Source organism: Curcuma longa, chromosome 4 (genome assembly GCF_044706935.1).
Source record: "Curcuma longa cultivar G26 ecotype Majalengka, Jawa Barat chromosome 4, ITB_CL_G26_1.1, whole genome shotgun sequence".
Classification (NCBI taxonomy): domain Eukaryota; kingdom Viridiplantae; phylum Streptophyta; class Magnoliopsida; order Zingiberales; family Zingiberaceae; genus Curcuma; species Curcuma longa.
In genome coordinates, this window is record NC_133864.1 from 16,865,315 (window position 1) to 16,887,983 (window position 22,669).

Here is a 22,669-nt window from a genome sequence, read left to right on the forward strand (position 1 = left end):
GTGACTGAATAAGATCCTGTCTTGGCAACTTCTGCGTGCCACGTCGCTGCGCGTTCCTCGATCGTCGGATTTCCGGAATGACTTTTGATAGATTTTGCTCGCTCTCTATTATAGGAAAGGAAATCTAGTTTCTAGATTTTGTTACTTTCCAAAATTACGCGTAGAGTAACGAAAAAAAAAATTGAGCAAAAGTCAGGAGGACGGTTTTGTGTTTTTTTCAAGGAATCATTCAAGTAGACATCCTATATTAATGTTTTATTAAATGATGTTTCATTCCTTATAATAAAATCATATAAATATTCTTAATATTATTCTAGAATCCTAATTGATTGGGCATATTATAAATGTTATGAAATCATAGTTACTATAATAGAAAAAAATTAAGATTAAAATTATTTAGAAACTTTAAAATAATTTTTAAATAATATTTTTAATTTAAAATTTTATTATTATGAATTTTTCTATATAATTAATTGTAGTTCTTAATCGAATTTTGATTTGATATATTATATGTTTCGTAGTTCAACTCAAATTAAAAATTATTATCTTTTAAAATTTAAAATTTAACATTTATTTTGTAACCACTACGATTTTAAACTCACTTTGTAACCACTACAATACACAACTATGGCTATAAAATATTACGTAATTATAAAATTGTTATAATTCAACTGTCATATAATTATAGCAATTATAACGTATATTAAACCATAAATTTTAAGAGTACATAATTTTTAACTTAAATTCAAACAATAGACATATATATATATATTAAATCAAAATTTATTTAGAGATGAATAATTAATTTTAAATTTAAAACATATTATTTACATCTTTTTCGAAAACATCTTTGACTTTTATCTAATTTTTTTCATATTATAATAATAACAAAACCATAACTGCAATCCCACGCAATATCTCTTTGAGGATTCAATAAAAAAATTGAACATTTATTTTTCATAAAAGAGAAAACTGTTAACCCCTTAATTTTTAAAGAAACAAAGAAAAGTTTATGAAATTTATTATTCGTTGTCGGTTAGTTTAGTTAGTTAGAGCTTGAAAAATATAATAATAAAACAAAAACTCAGTTGATGTATTGTGTACTTAAAAGATTCATGAATGAATCCATAGCAAAACTAAGTCATTTTAACCTCTACAAGGGATGCTAAAAGCTGTCTTCTCCCTTCAAAATTTTGCCTTAACCTAACACAATACAATAAAAGAACTAGATATAACAAGTAAATTGATTTTGAAAAACGCTTGAAACAAGATAAAACGACCGACAACTACACATTTAGACACAACGAATCGAAGGAAGAACTAGAAAATAGTAAATTTAACCAAAAAAAAAAGTTCCTACCACTAACAATTAGTTCATCAATGCATACATCCAAGATAATTAATCCACTAACCATTTCATCAGTACAACAATCAAGATTACAATAGTTGCAAACGACTCGCTCATGAACCCTAGGCGACGATAAAGCTTAGACTTTCAACCCCGGGGAGATAAACTATCAGTACTCGACGAGCAAAGGAAGATGATTATACATAAAAAGGTCCCAAGGTTATGGTATCAGGCTCTTAGAAACTGTTCAATAATGTGGAGAAAAATGGAAAATTCTATGATACCGAAAGCTTCAAAACATCTTTCAACTGGAGATTGGAGCACCCTGAGTTTGTCTAATGAACCACGAAACTTCCTTCCATGCTGCAGGAAAAAAAAATAATGGCTTCCCAGAACAGACGCGTAAAAAAAAAACTTGACCATCTACACCACTTGTCCTACTAGCTATTCTGTCTCGTTTTGAACTGATCTTTTCAGCTAGCATTCGGAAATTTTGCCATATACTGCTGGGGAGCCTGGATTCATAACAGTCGGTTAGCATCGACCGGTTGACACATTACAAACAAGAAGAGCGTCGATTACCATGTAAGTTGCAGTGATCATCTTTCCGGCAAACCACCTCCCATGAAGTGCGTTCTGTGCTTTCATGGATGAGGTTACATTGTCAAAGCGGAGATATACATACCCAGCACTATTTCTGTTTGACAGGTAAAGATCAAAGTTAAGCTCAAAATAATGCTAAATTGCATATAATATGATAGGCTAGATCGCCACCTAAATGTCAATGGAAAAAACAGTAACAGCCATTGTACAATAGATCTAACATTTTAATTTGATCGATAATAAAACGACAGAATAATAACTGTTGTTAGTAGTATAGGATTAGGAACAAAGTGACCAAAGATCTCAAAGCCTCAAACGTATGCAGATGCCGTAAGGTTGAGCAACTGTATAGTGCACACTTCAAAACCTAGAGTAGTTACCAAAAAACTTGCACAAAAACTAATACGCTAAGGAAAAAAACTAACAAAATACAATTATCATATTAATATTCCTCCATTACACTCTTAACTCTTCTACATCACTCACTGTATCAGGGTTATATTAAGGCTGGAAACTCTTATTTGGTCAAGCCACCTTTAGTTTGATTGCATTTGACTTGATTGATTAGATTTTTTTCATCTACAGAATGAAACTCAATTGCATATGCAACACACATGGGAGAGGGAGAGGGAGAGTGTCATGTTGGATGATCAAATACAAAAGTGTATTTATAAAATGTAAACTAGCAACAGATACCAATTAACAGATAGCAAATTCTAACAGCTAGTTTACTAATTAATAGATATTCATTCATTTTACAATAACACAAAGAACAATCTCGGTTAACTTTTCATAACTTGCATATGAGAACATACAAACAAGAAATCATGAAAAACATTTCATTTACTCTCTTATGTTTCTCCACATAAAAAGGAACCTGATGTATTAATTGAGATATTTTAATCAAATATATATAAGGAGATGTTTCAGTTCATCATTTCACTATGTCTCTATTTCATCGCTCTAGATTATATTGAAACTGTACCCAACACCACAAACTCATCCGTAATCAGCATCCCTATAAATCTGAAATTGTTCATGAGAGCTTAATCCAACAAGAACCTGATCCTACAATCATTCCAAGTCAACTCAATCTGATCCAAATCCTGCTGTCGAAATAGAACAAGATTAATCTTAATCTAGAAACTTGGATCTTCTATAACATACCAAGCTTAGTTGCAACTTGGATCAATTCTAATGATGTTAACAAACAAAAATAGCACCCCAAGCATGAAATTTAACTGGACAAAGTAATCAAAAATTATGATAGTGCAATATCATTGAGAACTAACTTGTCCACGTGAATGTGCTTTACTGATCCAAACTTGGAGCATTCATCATGCACATCCTCCTTAATGTCTAAATCAAAATCTGGTTCACTCTGTCAAGAATAAAAAAAAAAACAGTTAATCACACCAGCATAGTTATTAATGACAGAAATACATATCAAGAAGTCGCATCAGATAACAGAGAGAAGGAAATTAATAAAATCCAGAATATTAACCTCCACAGTAGGATCAAACATATTTTTCAGCAGTAAACATTCACTAGGGACTCCAGCAGTCTGTAGAGGAACTGCAGCTGTTGAAGCAACTGGCAGACCTGAAGTTGGAAGGCCTACATGTGAAGGCACAGAAGGCTGTAGAATTGAAGGAATCATAGAAGGACCCAGAATTGATGCAGCTGGAGTGAGAAGGGCAGGATTGGCAGCAGGAGCAGCAAGAGTTCCAGGAATACTGCAAATAATCATAAGAACAAAAACAAAATTTATACTTAATTTATTAGGTTGAATCAAACCAAAAGAACAAACAACTCATGGTAGCCTTTTATGGTGTGTTTGGTTCATAGGAATAGCCATTACGTTTCCTATGAATTTAGTGGAATAAGATTTCCTATGTTTGATTATGAAAATGAACACCAAAAAGTATTCCTCCTCTATTCTAATCTTCAAAAAAATACCTAACTCTATTCAACCATCCAAAGAAGGCAGATCTTGCAAGCTAGAGAAGCCAGATAGGATGTATTTTATTATTGTGAAGAATATTCGGTCTATAAACTTATAACTTTTCACAAGCCATGAAGGAGGATTTAAATGAAACATCTATTTCATTCTATAAATCAAACCACGGAACACATATTCCTATTATATTCCTAGTCAATTCCATTCCCTAGGAAGAGTTATTTTATTCCACATCAGTTCCATTCTTTGAACCAAACACAATTTCTCTGTAACATGTGCCAAAACCAAATAATTAACTATACAAGATCACACATTTAATATTAGAGATCAGTTCGTTAGTACAATACCTGCCAGCAGTGCCTGCCAATTTCTGCATCAAAAGTGCTCTGGAACTAGCATTAAGAGACTGCAAATATGAGTAACAAGAAATGGTCAGAAATCATGGATTTGATGTCACATGGCAAAAATGGTCAACATCAAACCAACTATTATATTCAAAGGGCAATATAAATCAAGTTCATACAAAAGAATTCTAGTCAATAAATAAATAAATAAGTAAAATAGAAGGTAGAGAGAAAGGACAATTCATGGGGCTAAGGTATCAAAGCTCAAGAAATCATGGATTTGCTGAGTTAATCTCCATAGAAAGATTGAATCTGGTTGAAGCATAAATTCCAAGAGAATTTGCATTATCAACCTCAAACTTTGTTTGATAATGAACTTGTATTCTATGTACAAATGTCAGAAAACGTTGGTAAAAAATATCCAACCAAGCTATTTTAACCATGAAATTCCTATCAGTTGACACAATCTCATTGCACTCATAAACTTAGTTTGAATTATTTCATCCATCAAGAAAATACAAATTTCCTATTGCAGCTCTACATTCCTGATTATCCAAGAAAGTAGAAAGTTCCTCTCCCTGTGAAGCAAATCAATAGCTTCTTAGATAAAAAGATGAATTGACTTATTGAAATCCAGGAAATTTTGCAACTAAACATGGCACACATAAAAACCATGCAAGTATGATACCATTTTTAAATCCTAAAATGATTAAGTGAGCAAAAACTAGCAAATTAGATTGGACTAGTTGAACATCATCAGACTCTTTATCAAAAGCCTTGAATATCCCAACCAATTGGATTCGAATACATGAATATTCCACCATTTAGCATGATAAATAATTTTAAAAATTTAAATCAATTTAGTCATACATTGCATCAACTAAAATTTTCTTTGGAGTCCATATCCACTCCAATTGATCTCTTAACTCATTCAATTGGAGTCCATATCCACTCCAATTGATCGCCTTTAAACATATACAAAAATTTCAACTTATTTTCTCTCATTTAACCATCTATTTGAGCTACACCTAATTGCACATGGAAAATAATACATTTTTCCATTAACCTCACATTAATATTCAATCTAGGTGAGCAATTTGAAAATTAGAGAAATATGCATCCATAAGCATATGCAATTACATATGAGACTACAAAAACTTGTTGCGGCCGTACTATCTTTCGTGCCTTTTGCCAAGAGGCAAATTGTAGGTTTGCCATGGAAAAATCTAAAAATCAATCTTATTTTCAGTTCTGGCATTTTATATGGCTCTTCTAATTCCTCATTCAAGCGGTAGTTAGAAGTTATTGCAACTAGAATCTCAACGAAAAAGCCACCTATCCAAATATTGCTGTTGAAGTGAGGGCTGAACACGATCCATCCCAAAAAGGGTAGCTCCTTTGGAGAAGGAACCCCTCAATCTAAGCATGGCACTTGTCTATGTGCCCGTATGACTCAGGTATAAATGTCGTTTCATTTTATATTGAAATGGGATGGAGCCCAACCAATACCAAAAATATTAGCTACCTGGGAAATAAGCACGCCATGGACCACCATACTTGTCCATTTGGAACTGAGCATGGAGCTCCCTAGCACCAAAAATTACAACAGTGATGCTAGTAAGATAAACTTCAAGCAGAAAAAATAACAAGAATCATGCTGCTTAGCACAATCTGCAACAAAATATGGCAGATCAAAACACTAGAAAGATGACAACACACTTATTTCAGGTAAAAGTAGCATGCTCAATAATAATTTATCACATGTTACTGCAAGAAATTTTTAAATGCAATAATAAAGAAGCAGATGCAAACCAAGCCTCCGCCTTCATCATCATCAAGATCAGCAGCATTTGTCCCAGTATCTTGAACTCCAGTTTGATCCGTCACAGCTGAAACCTAGGTGAAAATTGACAAATAACAAACAAAATTGTGAATCACATCATTAACTCTGAGTCATGAATATATAAGAAACTGAAAGAAAAAACAAACCTTTATTGTCCTGCCAGCAATTTCTAATTGCCCATTTAAACTCTGTGCAGCTCTTGCATCTTCAAGACGAGCAAACTAAAAAGATATATGATAAGATTTTAGTTATCACCATAGCAATCAGCCAAGAAAATCTTAATACAGTATTTACCTGTATAAAACCATAGCCTTTGCAAAGCCCAGTAAGTGGATCAAGGGGCAATTGAACTAGCTCAACTTGTCCAAATGGTTCAAAGACCTAAACATAGAATCCAAAAGTCATCAAGTGAAGATCAAATTGTCTGATAGCTATAGCAGCTATATATAGTAATCCAGCCTTGTTTTTAGGGTTGCCTTATTCCTGTAAATTAAGACCTACACCATCTACATGTGCTCTATTCTCTGAGAAATAAGTTAACAGAAGATATAGCAGAAAACAATAAAAAAATGCCAATCAACCAGACTTACATTAGTTTTTCAGTTGGATCTATCAGAACCAAACTAGATCAACTACTTATCTCAAAGACAGATTGCTTCTGGCCAGTTCTATCTCAGACAATATCTACCCATTTAACATCTATGGCCAAAACCTTCAGCAAATTGAGGTAAAAGATAAGAAACCAATTTAGACCAGCACATGGCAGATATTCCTTTTGGTCCATATATATATATATATATATATATATATATATAGAGAGAGAGAGAGAGAGAGAGAGAGAAGATCAGAGAACTATGCTTTGAGCAAGCTCTAAAGAAAATGTAGCAAAAGTGAAAAGGGAAATCGAAACCTGTGTCAACGTGTACTGCAACGTTTTAGAAGTGATACAATGAAAGGTGGAGTGAGTACTCGGTGCAGTTACTACAAGTTTCAAGTGTAAATCCAAATATTTAGACAGATACAGGCAGAGAATTGGAGAAAGGCAAACAGATGAATTGGATGGCTGACTTAGACTAGTTGAATATTTGGGCAGAAGACTATAAATTACCAAACAAATGCAAAGGCAAATGTGCATGAATCAGGTAGAAACCGGCCAAAAGCGTAAAAATTCTATCATGCCTTTCAATTTCAATTCTAATATCCATCTCCAATCTGTGAATCCAATTTAACCAAAGTGGGTTATAATGACTTCTTATGATTGGCCGAACTGGGCACCAAGTCTCGGTCAGCATTGTGACTGCAGGATAATCATACTACATGGAACTAATCCGATGTCAGACCTATGCAGGTTCTGATCTAAATCGTGATAGATGTGGGAAGAATAGATGCCTCATCAGCCTTCATCTTAGAAAAATCTATGCCTTCGGTTTTGTTCCAACAAGTCAATATGATCCAGAAGAATAGATCCCATGATTCCAATTTCTAGTGAGGTAGTGAGTCTCCGCAGCTAAATCTGTAACCCAGTGGCAAGATTTCTATTCATATCTTTGACAAACAGAATTGCAATTAGACACAATATGTTTGCATATGTTTTATGAGATTCTATGTTCTGTTTGAAAATATAGACTATGTTGACAGATGATACAAGAGCAAATTATTTTCTGAATTTTGGAAGATCTGCAATGCAAGCAATATGGCAAAGGCCATAGCCATATCATAACATGGCAAAGGCCAAACAGCCTGATAATCAAAAGTGAAACATGGAATATATTTGGTGCAGTTGGCAAGCAAATTGGAAATCTGAGTCTAAGCATTCCAGCCAAGAGATAAATAAGCCTAAATAAAGTTGGACACCAAATAATTAGAAGTAGAACCTGGCGAAGTTGAGGCTCGGTTATGTTCAAATGAAGATTACCGACATATAACCGTCTAGCAGCACCTGAATTTGGCCCAGTTAGCCCTGTTCCCCCTGCAGTTGTGTTTGACTGAACCAAGTTTTTCTCAGCCTCTGAGGGTTTCACCATAACTGGCTGACCAAGGAGAAGTTGGCCTGAAAGAGCTATCGCCATTGGGACTGACATCACATCATAGAACTCAATGTACCTGGAATTTGTAATAAGTTCTTTTATGACGGAAAATAAACCTTAAAAGTAATATATAATGAGCAGAATATTTGGACAACTGAATCAACAATAAAATTGAACAGTTAAAGAGATGTAAAAACAATATCTGTATGGTGTGGGTAAACTATAGCATTTAGTCAAAACCTAGGTGGGTAATACAATTCAGTGCATGCTTCCACACTTCTCAACTTTTTGAAAAAATGTTTGTGAGAGAAAGATATCAAAAGCAGAAAGCTTACCCAACTCCTTTAGAACGTCTAGAATTCCGATCCATTATGAGGCGAACATCACGCACCTGGATAAACAGAAATCCATTATGAGAAACATCATGAGATATCCAAATTTCTAATGTAGATTCTTGATTTAGCACAACTGTTAAGCCTACCTAATTGTTGTAAAAGAAGTTTTCCTTAAACAATAAAATAAAGTAAGAATAGGATCTTATCAAATCTAAATGTTTGGTTCTACATAAAAGGATTTTCATTTAACTAAAATTTAAAAGGCGATTATGAAGAAAAATGTAAGAAATAACTCAAATAGTAATTAACTAGATGGTAGAGAAGTAAAAAAAAATCAAAACAAATAACACAAAACTGATTGACTTTTCATTTCCCACATTAGGATTTTGAAATATTTATTCAATGTTGAAATAGCCAAATCAACACAGTTTGATATCATGCACATCTATCATGAGATCCATTGATAAATTCAACGATGTTTTTTCCTAGGAATTTTCCATACAGTTCTGACAAGGAACAGCATCAGAAACACATGACATGTGTAATAAGATAGTGGTATCCTAATTTGACAATAGTGATTTCTTAGTATGCCAATTCTGACTCATCCCATCCAAGAAAGTAACAATACTTTACAAACTAACATATTTTTTCTAATTAGTAGGATCATTTCATCCACTTTAATCTTCCTCTATTTCCATCTGAGAATCTTCTGAAAACCTACTGCCAAAATTAATTTTTACTTTATTAATCAACTGCCGGCCCATATAGTACAATTAACTGCCCTTTGCACAGAAAAAAAATGTGGTGCATAAAGTAGCAGGATAGGAAAATAAAATAGATTATCTATAGACTATCATCTATCTCATTATTAAACAAACTTCATACCGACCTTTCCTGCTTTTGAGAAAAATTCATAAACATCTCTTTCGTCTGCCTTCAAAGAAAGCTGTAAGCATATAAAAGCAATCAGCATAACAGTTGTGAGCAAAGATATACTTATTTGACAGAAAGGAGACATGTGACAGGAAATACCTGATAAGCAAATACAGTTCTTTGATCTCGTTCAGGATCAGCTTCTGGCTCAGGTGCACCATCGTCCTTCTTTTCTCTGTGATGTCTGTATGAAAAAAGAAAAATAACTTGCCTAGTGCAAAAAGAAACAGCAGAAAAATCAAGTATCCAGATTAGCCAAGAAGAACAATATGTGATTGCCAACTTGCCAGTCATAATCAACCTATTCAATTAGTCTGAGATGGTATAACATAAAGGCCAATATAATAGCTCAATGAAATTCAACTAATAAAAATTTTAAAATAAAAGAGTTCTAGTATCCCAGGACAATATTTGGCACAAGGAAAATCATAGAAGCACATAGTAGGTCTGCAGCTTAAAAGAATGCAATGAGAAAGGTACTGAGGCATGTTCTCATGGTCATATGTCACAACATTGTCCAAGCAATTTGCAAAGTTCACCAAATATCCTGAACAAAAATGAAAGAAAGAAAATAATATTGTAATAATCTTGTATAACATCAGTGAATATCAGCAGAAGCCAAACAAATGTACTAAATGAAAAAAAAAAAAAACAGACATCTGCATTTTATCAACAAGAATAAGCAAATAAATAATATTACTTCATGCATTATGCTAATTCCTTCCTTTTCAGAACAAGTAACTGTGACAATCAAATAACTTTAGCTGGGAGCATGTTAAATTGATTTGAAGGCAATTTAAAATTTTATTAAAGAATTCATGAGAAAACCTCAAAAAAGGCAGTGAGACAGAATAGATAGACCCATTATAGCATACATAAACTATGAGTGCAAATGGTCAATCACCTTGATAACTTAGAATCCATTATAGCATGAATCTACGAGTGAAAATGGGTCATTGTCATAAACAATAGCATAAATGGCATAATCATATTCAAGATTAAAGTTTGGCATTGCTGTTTTCAAACCTTAGAGATTATTAAAGATTATTCAGTGATAGAAGTGCATTGTCCACAACATAGCAGAATTTAAGAACCACAAGTTAGTAAATGTTTTTTTTTTTTTTGAATAAGTGAAGGCATAAACACTTTTGCCACGTTTGGAAGCTGCAGGCCGTGAAATTTAACCTTAAAAAAACTTAAACTGGGGCATGCTATGTCTAAGAGGCTTAATTTGATGTACATTGGAACCATCAACCAATGAATGTCTTAATGATATACCCTGCAAAGAAAATTAAAGAGAGAAAAAAGGCTATTTGTGCAGCCAACAGAACATAAATGCTGCATAATCATCAGAAGAAATGCTTCTGTGAAAAGCCCAAGACTCCACCAGCATTTCTGCAACAGAACAAATATATTTCAGCTATCTTGTTCTGAGATGCAGAAAATCTAAATTCATAATATGACATCACTGATGGTCTTCAAATCTCACCCCCATTCAACCAGTTTTCATGACAATTTAATTTGAGAAACTCATAAAAAAAATGTGTCTTTAAATCCTATTGACCTGAATTCCTCAATAATGCTCATTTTGCGGTGACCATCTGAGTTTGCTCTAGCATATCTGCGAGTTCGCATTAGTGTTTGATATTTAGAATATTGAATCATAAGCTATGAATCTTGAGTAGAACATCACAAGAATCATGTCATTTATTCAATGTGGCTACTAATGAAGGAGGCACACAAACCAAATTGGCAGATAAACTTACCAATCTTATTAGTTCATACAAACTTTCAGAACCTTTGGTAGAGAGATCAACTCCTATAATAAGGTAGAAGGAAGAGAAGGAACATGAATGTTTGAAAGAGGAAGCTGTAAGCAACAACAAGGATGGTGCCAGGTAAATTATGAAAGGAAAATCTAATATTGTGCCACTAAGATTGATTTGCATAGACCTCATAAAATACAAAGTTACTGGGTGGATTCATATTCACTATTCTAGGCCATTTCAATAGAAGAGCTTTCATTACAGAGAAGATTTGACACAAACCACTATATGTAAAATAGTAACACCAAAACATAGTATTTTCAATCATAGCTAAGCTCCAATAAGTGCAGTAGAACGTTCTAGGCAACTAACACAGATTTTATTATAGTTCAAGCTGATTATGGTCCTTCCCATTGGGAAGTGATCCAAGACTCCTAGGAGGAAACACCTACAACTAAAGAATGCAAACAGTATCCCACAAAAACTAAAAAAAATGAAGGTTACAGATTTGGCCAAGAGGAAGAGACTTATAATATCGTAGCTGCTCATGGTTATTTTGGGTGATTGATCTTCCAATATGCTAGTTTCAACAATTCTCGTTCTTTACATTTCTTCTTGGCTGCTTGGCCTGTAATTGGTATTTGGTTCACTGCTTTAGGTATTAGCACTATGGCTTTCAACCTAAATGGTTTTAATTTTAACCAATCCGTAGTTGACAGTCAGGGTCGTGTTATTAACACTTGGGCTGATATCATCAACCGCGCAAACCTTGGTATGGAAGTAATGCATGAACGTAATGTATCCTTTTAGATTCTATATTCCGTCTTTCCATATCGGAGAGTTCTATACTTCTAATTCGGTTAAGAAAGACCTTTATTTTGGATCTAACAGTTGCATTATGAATATAGATTGTTATCGCCGGGTTTTCTTTCTTTCATTTCTTTCTTTCATTAAGTATTATATACTATTTTATATTACATTACATAATATATTCTATATTACATAGAATTATTACATTATATATATACATATATATATATATATATATATATATATATATTATATAATTACGTTATATATTATTACATTATATATGTATGTTATTACAACTATATGACTAAGACCAACCAATTACTTGAAATGAAAAGATTCAAACAAAAAAATTTATAATCAACAAAAAGAATTGTTAATGGATATAAGATCCATTATATTATACATATAAATTAAATTAATTTAATTGTGTACAGTGTAAAAAGTAAATATAATTTAATAATATCTTTAGTGAATTATTAGAAACAAGAAACCATTGATTCACACTTTTTCAAGATGTTTGTTTATTTTCTATTATGAATCCAATAATGGAAATCTTATAAGGAAAGGGAAAACACCTATTAAACCGATCACAAGAATACCAGTTACAGTACCCACCAACCAAAGAAGAATCCTTCTAGTAGTATCAGCCATTTCCCCTACTTTCCTCCACATTTTTTCAAATGGTCATGCTATAGACAAAAGCAGCCATTGATAATTATGAGGACGGTATCTTTCCAAATGGGATAAGAGAATTCCTATTATTCTCTTTCCCTCAATTGAATAAATAATTGGAAAATAAAACAGCAAGTACAAAAATGAGTTATAAACCCCAGTATAGTCTGGCAGGATTCAATTCAACATTTTGTTCATTCGGATTTGATTCTGTCATAGGTCTATAATTCGAATTAGGTTTATCGTTGGATGAACTGCATTGTTGTATTGATCCCAAAAAAGAAACAGTAGGTACAGCTAGTCCGTGAACAGCCAATCATCGTACTGTAAAAAAGGGATAGGTTCGATCTATGGTCATTGGGGGCCTCCTAAAAGGATTTACTAAATTCATCGAGTTGTTCCAAAGAATCAAAACGGCCAGTTATCAATGGAATCCCTTGTTGGCTCTCTGTGAAATAACACAGATTTTATTATAGTTCAAGCTGATTATGGTCCTTCCCATTGGGAAGTGATCCAAGACTCCCAGGAGGAAACACCTACAACTAAAGAATGCAAACAGTATCCCACAAAAACTAAAAACTAAAGCCAGAAATCTACTAGTGGGATCAAAGCAATCCAGATAATGTAAATTTATGCAAGTGAATCATTCAGCAAGCAAAAAGTTTCTCAACTCATGACACAACTGAAACCCAAAAGGATAACCCTACACACTGGACACTGGTAATAAATTTCCATCACATCTGAGTGCTGACATGATGGATCGCTTCCAGGGTATCTCCTGCCACCCTTTTCATATTGAGATACCCAAATGGATAAGGCCTCTCGTGTCACTTACAAGTGATGTGTGATGGATAAGAACCCCATTTTGGAATTTTATATTAAATTATATTAACAACAATGCATGTAGTGTCAAAACATATAACAAAATATCTGTATGCTTACCACATAATACATCCATGTAAAATTTACAGTTTTACACTAATAAATTAATTGCCTTAAGCAACTGCTAATTCAATATTAAAAAATCATATGAACTTAAATAATTCATTGAGATCAATTTACCAAGCATAGTCTTTATGTAGCGTGGCATGTGGTTTTGATATAGTTTATCGCAACCATTCTGTGCGCCAAACCACAAATTGGTGGCCAGCTGACCACATATGAAATAGGAAATGTGGCTCTGCGCTGCATGCATTTATGTGGATACACTGCCTGTGCAGCCATATTAAAAAAAAATTCTTTTGATGATTTATAATCTAGAGATCTAAATATGACCAAAAAGTACAGTCCTACTAAAAAGACCCTCCTCAGACCTCAGGCCCTCCATCTAAATTGAATTTCACAAATCAAGTTAACAAATTTCTCTTTACATCCTTCCTAATATTTTAACCATCAAAAATGCCTTTAGCATCTGCATAGAACCGCATATACTCTGGCTTGTATGTTAACTAAAAATATGACTAAGCCTTTCTCTTCATGTTTTATCATGAGATCGTAACAAATAACAATGCAATCATCTTTACTTTGAACTGCCAATCAGGACAATATAGAGGTGAAGTTCATATCATTTCTAGGGTTCCACTCAGGATAAGAAACTCAAGCTCAATTGTGACTATCACACCACTTGTAAGTAACAATGTGCAGGCTTACAGTTGAGCATAAAATCACTAACTATTAAGGAATAAATTTATGGATAGGATATGGATCAATACTTCAGTCGCTATAGTATTCTAGAAATTTATGTAACACCAATTGACAACACAGGAGAACGGCATAGGTTACAAAAATTTACTGTCACTAAACAACAACAAGATGAAGTATGTTTCCATATCAAGCAAAGGATACCTATTACTGAATGAAATTTCTTGAATATAATGTAAGTACACACTCATTGTCCGGATCTCATCTAAAAGGTTAATCTTGAATTTAATAGACAAAAATACAACTTGATCCATATCAACAAAAAAATTTATATAACATTGGACCAACACACAATCAGTGGCCTCTTACGATGATGAATTTTACTATATCGCTGGCATAAAAATAGTACCAATAGCTCATGGCAAAGTCAACATCCTCTTCTAGATCAAAAGCGGTCATAATTACTGGTGGAAACTCAACCTAAGAAGTGAATTAACTGATCAAATAAATATAGACAGACAAAATGATTAGCAGTCAGCTATAAGGAGTGAACATGGGTTTAGTGAAATACCTGGTCCATTGTAATTAGGATTGTGATTGGAACTTTAAGATTTTACAACCCAAACTGATTTAAATGATCCAGATACCAAGCAGGATCTAAATCATTTTGAGATCTTAACAAATCAACATCCTTGGGCCTTAAATGGATTGGATGTACTTGCATTCACTTTTGACATTTTAAAGCTTATTATTTTAATTTTGTAAAACTTCCAATTACATGAGATTCTTTTAACTTCTAACTGGAACCTGAACCTGAGTCTTTTAAAGTTCCTAGGTCAAATTTCGATCTTGACAGTCTTGATCTGGTCCATAAAAACTAATGCATATAGCCATGTGGTATATTCCAGAGAAAAAATAGCCATCCATGTTGCACTACCGACTTTTGATCATCCAGTAGTTCAACGAATAACAATATGTTAAGAAAACTAATGCACTAAAAAATTGGCTTCCTGAGATAGATGATAGGTCTAAGCATTCTGTGATACTACCACCTAGTATCTCATTTGAAAAATTCTAATTTTTATTTACTATTTCTAACTATGTTACTGTTCTTATATAACTTGCGGCATTCTATTTTTTCCACAAACAAGCCATGCTACTTAAATACTACAGCAGGAGATTCCACGCAAAACTACATAGTATTAAAAAGTCAACACTGGAGCATCCCGCATGTCCTCAAATTGCTTTGTTACTGTGCCCTAAATGACGATATGTATCGACAATGTAATTGATAGAAAAAACACTTCAATAAGAATCAGTATTCAACAGTGTCAAGGAATGTATTCGACCATATTAAGAGTAAAAATGTACAGCGAATTGTACACTTGAGTTTAGCGTAATTATTAAGAGAATAATGGTACGATGTTAACGCTCTCGTGGCAGCTAGAATCCATAGAAACAAGTGAGTTTAAAATCATGAAAAGAACACTTTTGAAATTTCACATAAAGGAAGCTGAGAAAGCAGTACCTGGGCTCGCGATCTCTTTCTCTGTAGTCTCTCTCCTTACTCTTTTCTATGTATCTCTCCCGATCTTCGTCTCTGTGCCTCTCTGAACGGCTACTGCTCCTCCGCGGCCTTTCTCTTTCTTTTTCTCTCTCCCTTTCCCTTTCCATCTCCTTTTCCTTCTCCCTCTCTTTCTCCTTCTCCTTCTCCCGTTCCCTGATCCTCTCCTTCTCTTGGATCCTCTCCGCCTCCCTCCCCTCACGATCCCGTTCCCGGTCGCGCTCTCTGTGCCGCTCCTTGTCCCGGCGATCTGGCGAACCCCTGTCGCGGTGGCGGGACGAGCCGCTCTCACGGTGCCGGTCGCGGTGCTCGCGGCTGCTTTTCTCCTCCGACCTAGACCGCTTAGAACGGCGCTCGGAATCGCGGTCAGCGTCATCGGACGAGCGGTGCTTGGAGCTCTTCCTCCGGTCCTTCTCCCCGGCGCCGTTGGCTGACGGCTTTTCTCCGGAGAGCTCCGGATTCTCTACCGTCTTCTCGAGGTACTCGTACTCGTCGAACTCCATGGCGACCGCCTCGAATTGGGAATAGCAACGGACCTCCAAACCCTACTGCCACCTTTCGGGAAAGCAAAATAAAACCCTAAAGAAAGAGCGGAACCATGAAAGGGTCGAACTCGGTCGGATCTAGAAGATCTTTATAGATTTCAGATCTTGAAAATGTGAATCTTGATGCGAAGAGTAAAACTAATGGTAAAAATCAAAGAGACGTTTTTTTTTTCAAATCATGAACGTTCATTTTAATTTTTTTAACATAACTATTTTTTTCAATTATTATTCCATGCTATATCTCGGATCTAAATTCTGAATAGTATATTATAATAATTATAAATCATAATTATACATATATTGTAGCCACTATAATATCATAATTATTATAATTGTAGTTGTAACATCTATAATTTTATAATAATTATAATAATTATAATATGAAAAAAAAACTCAAATAAAGAGGATTAAATTTTTTTAAAAAATAAATGATATTTTTTAACTTTAAGACTGAATTGTTATAAGTTAGACTTGATAATAAATGTAATTTTGATTTAATATATTATATATCTTATCGTTCAATCTGAAATAAAAATTATGACATTTTCGTTTCAAAATTTAGGTTAAAAATATAAAAAAGATATTATAATATAAATAATTAAATAATTTATGCATTTTATGGAATGTTCTTTTGATAAAAAATTAAAGTGGAATATAATCTCTTTGATTTCAAAATTTTTTGCCCAATAATAAAATCTTAATATAATTTTAGTAATTTATCCAAAACTATTTTCTAAATTTTTAGAGAGTTATTTATTTATATAATATTATTAAAATAATTATTTTCAATAAAACTTTTTTGATAATTGAGTTCTATTCTAACACACCTCTTCTTGAGTCCGTAGCCACATCCTTTGTTTTGTCTTGTACTTTTGTTCCTTTGTCGCCTACGAGCCAAAAAAACTCCTTTTTTATCATAATTTTAATTTATTGAAATAAAAGAAAATTCACAAAACTGATAAGAAATAAAAAATAGACCAAATGAATTGAATCAGGGACATCTTAATTTTTATTAAAAAAAGTACTCCACGCTCTTAAAATAATATAATAATAATTATTATTATTTTATTTAATTACGAAATAGTAATTATTATATAGTTATAGCTACGATTTTATAAATATTATAATATAGAAAAAAATGAAGATTAAAATTATTCAAAAAATTTTAAATGATATTTTTAATTTAAGATCGTTATGAATTCCGTTCTATAATTAATTATAAATTTCTGAATAAAATTAGATTTGATATTTATAAATGTTTTTTTTTCTGGGTCAACTTTCTAATTGCTTATTATAGTAACACTTGAGAATGGATTAACGCTTACTTCTCGAAGAAAAGGAAAACAATAATTCTCTGTGTGTGTGTGTGTGTGTGTGTGTGTGAGAGAGAGAGAGAGAGGGGCAAAAAATGGCGGCTGCTGCTCTCTCCCTGAATGGCTCCGTCGTCCGTGGCAATTCGTCGCCGGCGAGGGCGGTCTCCGCCCGCCGGGATGGTTTGCGCCGGTGGAGAATCCCGATGTGGGCGCCGGGGGCGCTGCTTTGCCGGAAGTCCCCCAGCCGCAGAGCGCAGCCACTGGCGGGGTCCAGGGCCGATGACTCCTCCGCGCCGCAGGAAATGACGGTGGAGAGCGCGCTCAAGATTCTCGGCGTGGCGGAAGGTGCCTCCTTTGACGAAATCGTTAGGGCCAAGAACGCCGTGCTAGCTTCCAGCCGGGACGACACGGAGGCCGTTGCGCAGGTTTCTGATTTCGTCTCCCAGTTGATGGATTTTGTTGTGCTTACTGCCTTAGGGAAAAAGTATTGCTCCAATGATAAGGAGAACGCGTCGGAAAACGTTTTTCTAAGTATGAAAGTGGAATCAATTACTATAAAATGTTGGGAATTTGGGTTGCATTAAGATTTCTTGTCAATTTTTGCTTCTTCAACAATTTGTGTGGATGGATGAATGCCCTAACCCTCGTTTGACTATCATTGAGTCACTGGTTCATTTACATCTTCCACATTTAGAGGAACTGATGGAAGGGTAGGAACTTTTTATTAATTAGTAAATAATTGGATCTCTTACTGTTTGTTGCTTTGTTAGTATAAATTGGGTGTGAAAAACATGGTTCTTGTGTCTCATTTGTTGTAGCTGATCTTTAGGTTTTTGAGGTAGGTTCAACTGGAGAGAAGACTGAATTACTCGTTTTACTTTTTAGTTGTTTCAGAGGATTATTTCTGAATTCTCTGGAGAAAGTGGTCAAACTGAAGTTTATATTTATGCGGATTATCCTAGTTTTTGTTCATCTTTTTACAGTCAGAAATATCTTCTAAGGGTGTTGTTTCTAGTGCTCATACAACAATTTGCTGCCGAATACTCCTCTCCTAGTTTGATTGCCCAGTGTTGGCTATGAGGTTGTACTGCTGTTTAATTCTTCCTTGGGGTTTCCTATAATGCATTAGTTTGATTTGCTTGTTTATTATTCTCCAAATTTTTACATCTCTAAAAAATAGGAACACACTTTTAATTTACTGAGATAGTGGATACAGAAGAGCAATATGCATGTACTTTTGAATATGTTCAAGAAATCTGTTGCATATTAAACATGTATTAGTTTCACAAAATCAATCTTGCCAACATGGTTGTAAACATAGGAGCCTCAAAATTAGTATTGACGGCTTAATTATGTTGCATGTAAGTCCATCCAGTTCCCTGAAATGTCAGTTATGAGTTCCTTCTGGTGACTAGGAGTGGGCACAGGTCAAATTACCAGTTTGATAAGGAAAAGCAAACTCAAACTATTGTTTTCAGATTGAAAGGTTCGACCTGAAACTGAACCTGGAACGGTTTACCAACTGAAAAGTTTGGTTCAGTTACAGCTTAATTCGGTTTAATCTGGAAATTAAAAAAAATAAAATAAAAAACCAATAGTAGACTCCAAGATATTAGGGATTTAAGGTTATTTGGGTTTCTGTTAGGATATTAGGATTATTAGGGGTATGGTGAGTCATGGATAGGGCTAGGCACCTAGGCTTATTTAGTTACTGTTGGAGTACTCCATTTTTTACATTTATATAACCAAACCCGGCCCGAGCTCGTAACCGGTCAACAAGTCAGTTATCTATTGACTGGGTTACCAGGCCTGACCCATAACTGGCTCGGTAGGGGCCGGGTTGGTTAAGGTTCACAGGCCTAATTAACCGTCGAACTGACAGTTAATCGGTTCAAACCGGCAGTTAACCGCCATGGGGTTTTTTTATTATTACAGATGTTATATGAATATTTGTTTAAAAAAATTCCGTTGTCAAGATTCGAACCTCCCAAATGAGAGTTGAGTATGATAACCAACTAGACTACAACTACTTACACCCTTATGTATTAGTTAATTATTTAATAACTAATCAATAATTTTCTTTGACTATATTGTTATTCTTAATAGTTGAAAATAATGTAAGAGAGTAAATAATTTCTTTCAACTCTGTAATAGTTCGTTTACTAGAGAGAAGGAATAAAAGCAATTTTGACTGTTAGGAGAGAGGGGATTTTTTATTTATTTTTAACGATTCAGATTATTTGACTATTTTTTTATCGATAGTTATAATTTAGTATTTATTATTCTCCAAACTCTATAATTAAAGAGGTTCATTATCTTGATCTCAGAGAAGCAAAGAAATAGTCAATCCGAATGAGAATCATGATATTCAATTTACTGATGATAAACTCGAATAAGTTCCAACACCTGAGACACAAAGGAAATACTGATGGCGACACTTCTAAGATTTGAGATACTCCTTTAAAATCATAGGAGATAAGAAGACAATTTAAATGAGTGCAAGTCCTTCTTTATAATTTTAAAATAATAATAATTTTGAACCATAATGAACTGTGAACCAAAGCATGAATCGACGGTTCTGAACCGTGAATTGTAACCATCGTGGACGGTTAACGTTAAGGGTCAACCTATTGAGAACCATTGAATTGGCAATTTCAAACCATCATACTGTTGGTTCTAAACCGTGGCAGGATCTAGGCTCACCTTGAAGATTGTGATGCGCTAAAATACTATTCCTAGTGTCCCATCATTGTATGAACAAAAGGATGCATGTAGAAGCTCTTCCCTTGCTCCATTTCTTCGACCTAAATTTTCCATGACTATCCACTTTTACACTCTTTCATTTCATCCTTCATATTCACTTACTCGAGCCACCATTCTTGTTGGTAACTCATTTTATAGATTGGTAGGCAGAGTTCCAGCATATTTGAGATTCTCACATATGACATGTTCTCTTGAACTCCTCTATGTTGTACATCATGTTGCAAGTATTCAAGTAATTTACACCATATGGTGCAGTATGATACTCTTGTTCATACAGGTAACTGTAATTATATGGGCAAATTTGTGTTTGAATTACGGCAAGCTTATTCTTTATTGGAGAAGGGTTTTCTGGAATGTCTTCCAGACCCTAAGTTTGTGTTGCATTTGCAGCTGTTGCTTGTCAGGGAAAACCTAAATGATTTTTCCGGCATTATGTGGCCGTTGAGAAGGATTGATGGAGCACTAAATGCTTAATTTATATATGATTTTTTGCACCTGATTCCATCTAGTTTATGGTTTTCAGGTGGAGGCTGCATATGAGGTGTTGCTTATGCAGAGCTTGTCAAGACGACGATCTGGCAAAGTTGCAAACAGTGGCATTAGATATGCTGATGTAAGACCTAGAAAGAGCACAGGACTAAATGCATTGCCAGAGTGGTTGCAAGCGAGGATCAAAAACATTCCTGTTTCGATTGAATCTCCATCTGCAATCGATTTGGGTACAAAAGGAGGTGTTTATGGAGCCTTGATGCTTTTCACATTTGTTAGCGGTTCCTCCCCCACCTCTGCTGGACCATATACTGGAGCTGATGTTCCTGGGTTAATAATAGCTACGAGTATTGGTGCTTCCTTGTATTTTTTATCGAAGAAGAGACTTGGCCTAGGTAAGCTTCTGCTCAATTCATTATAATCAGTATCTATTCCATTGTAGTTAAATGCTTATAACCCCACTTTTTTATGCACACAAAGTGTTTTTGAAGTTATACATTGGCTCTGCGAGGAATTATATATCTCTTTCGATTCTAGTTGCTAGCTACTCGCATGAATGCTAAGAAGTCTGCAGTATACATGCTGATTTCACAAAACAAACTTTGAATTTTATCTGTCTAAATAGGAGGATTCAGATTGATGTTTTACCTAATACCAAATGCCAAATTTGATACTCATCTGAGATTGTTGTGGACAGGCTCGTTTCATGGTATGGATTCATGAATGTGGAAATAAACTCCATGAGCCTTTTGCAGGGAAAGCAGCAGTAGTCAGTGTTGGTGGACTTGTCGTGGGCGCGGCAATTGGGTCAGCAGTGGAGCAATGGCTGCAAGTCGATATCGTTTCGTTTTACGGCATCCATTCACCTGCGATAATCGTGAGTGAGTTCATTCTCATTTCACAGTTCTTGGTATCTCTGTATCTCACTTAGGTTCAGAGAATGACTGTTTATGCTTCTACACTACACTGAAACCTAACTGCCCTGTATATTGTTTAACATGATTTATAAAATTCAGCATGAGGGAAATGAGTTCGCTTGCTGTGTTTCATCAGAAAGTTACTGTCCTGTGTTTGATCGTAAAAGTAAGTTAGAAATCTAAAGTTTGTTGAGTTTTTACTGGCAGGAGTTATAATCTCCCCAGTCCTCTGATGTGTGGATATCAGTAATTGTTCATTGACAAGTAAATCTAGTGTCCTGCGATTATTTACATATTTTCTAAATTATTCTGAAGCTGACGGTTTTAAAAAATAATGTCAGATCAAATTTTAGGGGTTGATTGATAGACTTTCCCTATGGATGATATGGATGATTTCTCTTGCTCCATGAAACCGTATATCATGTTTACTAGGTTCATCATGACCGAGTGGCTCCTTTTAAGTGACATAGATTTTATTATCTAAGAAATTGATAAACTAGTAAAGCTCTTAGGGCAAGATTAAGTTAGCTACTATAGGATAAATGTTGTTATAATGGATAAGGATCGAATCTCGATGAAGTTGAAAAAAATACAATGTCCTTTAACATGATCAACTATTTCCTTCTGATGGTCGTGAGACCGATTGATATGGACCGTTGAGATGATGGATTTTATCTTTTTGCTATAATATTTATTAGATTCATCAATCTTTTTTGAGAATAAAATATTTATCATTTAAAGAGGTCACTCGATTATTGTGATTGTACCTTTCAAGTCGTTATGAGGTCGACAT

The 22,669-nt window shown here is 34.3% G+C and overlaps 2 protein-coding genes across 2 annotated transcripts; one reads left to right on the plus strand and one right to left on the minus strand.

The window, feature by feature from the left end:
* Positions 1–1,385: 1,385 nt before the first annotated feature.
* LOC141826489 (uncharacterized) lies at positions 1,386–16,442 on the minus strand. Its single transcript, XM_074713740.1, has 13 exons — positions 15,814–16,442; positions 9,493–9,577; positions 9,350–9,406; positions 8,461–8,516; positions 7,973–8,201; positions 6,393–6,479; positions 6,245–6,319; positions 6,068–6,151; positions 4,259–4,317; positions 3,456–3,687; positions 3,244–3,332; positions 1,931–2,045; positions 1,386–1,863 (listed from the first exon to the last, which is right to left on the minus strand). The coding sequence occupies exons 1-13, from the start codon at positions 16,350–16,352 to the stop codon at positions 1,822–1,824; spliced, it is 1,749 nt and encodes a 582-aa protein (XP_074569841.1). The 5' UTR covers positions 16,353–16,442; the 3' UTR covers positions 1,386–1,821.
* Positions 16,443–17,736: 1,294 nt separating this feature from the next.
* On the plus strand, positions 17,737–21,986 carry LOC141828049 (protein CHAPERONE-LIKE PROTEIN OF POR1, chloroplastic). The gene is made up of 3 exons (XM_074715401.1): positions 17,737–18,132; positions 20,994–21,354; positions 21,715–21,986. The coding sequence occupies exons 1-3, from the start codon at positions 17,803–17,805 to the stop codon at positions 21,888–21,890; spliced, it is 867 nt and encodes a 288-aa protein (XP_074571502.1). The 5' UTR covers positions 17,737–17,802; the 3' UTR covers positions 21,891–21,986.
* Positions 21,987–22,669: the final 683 nt, after the last annotated feature.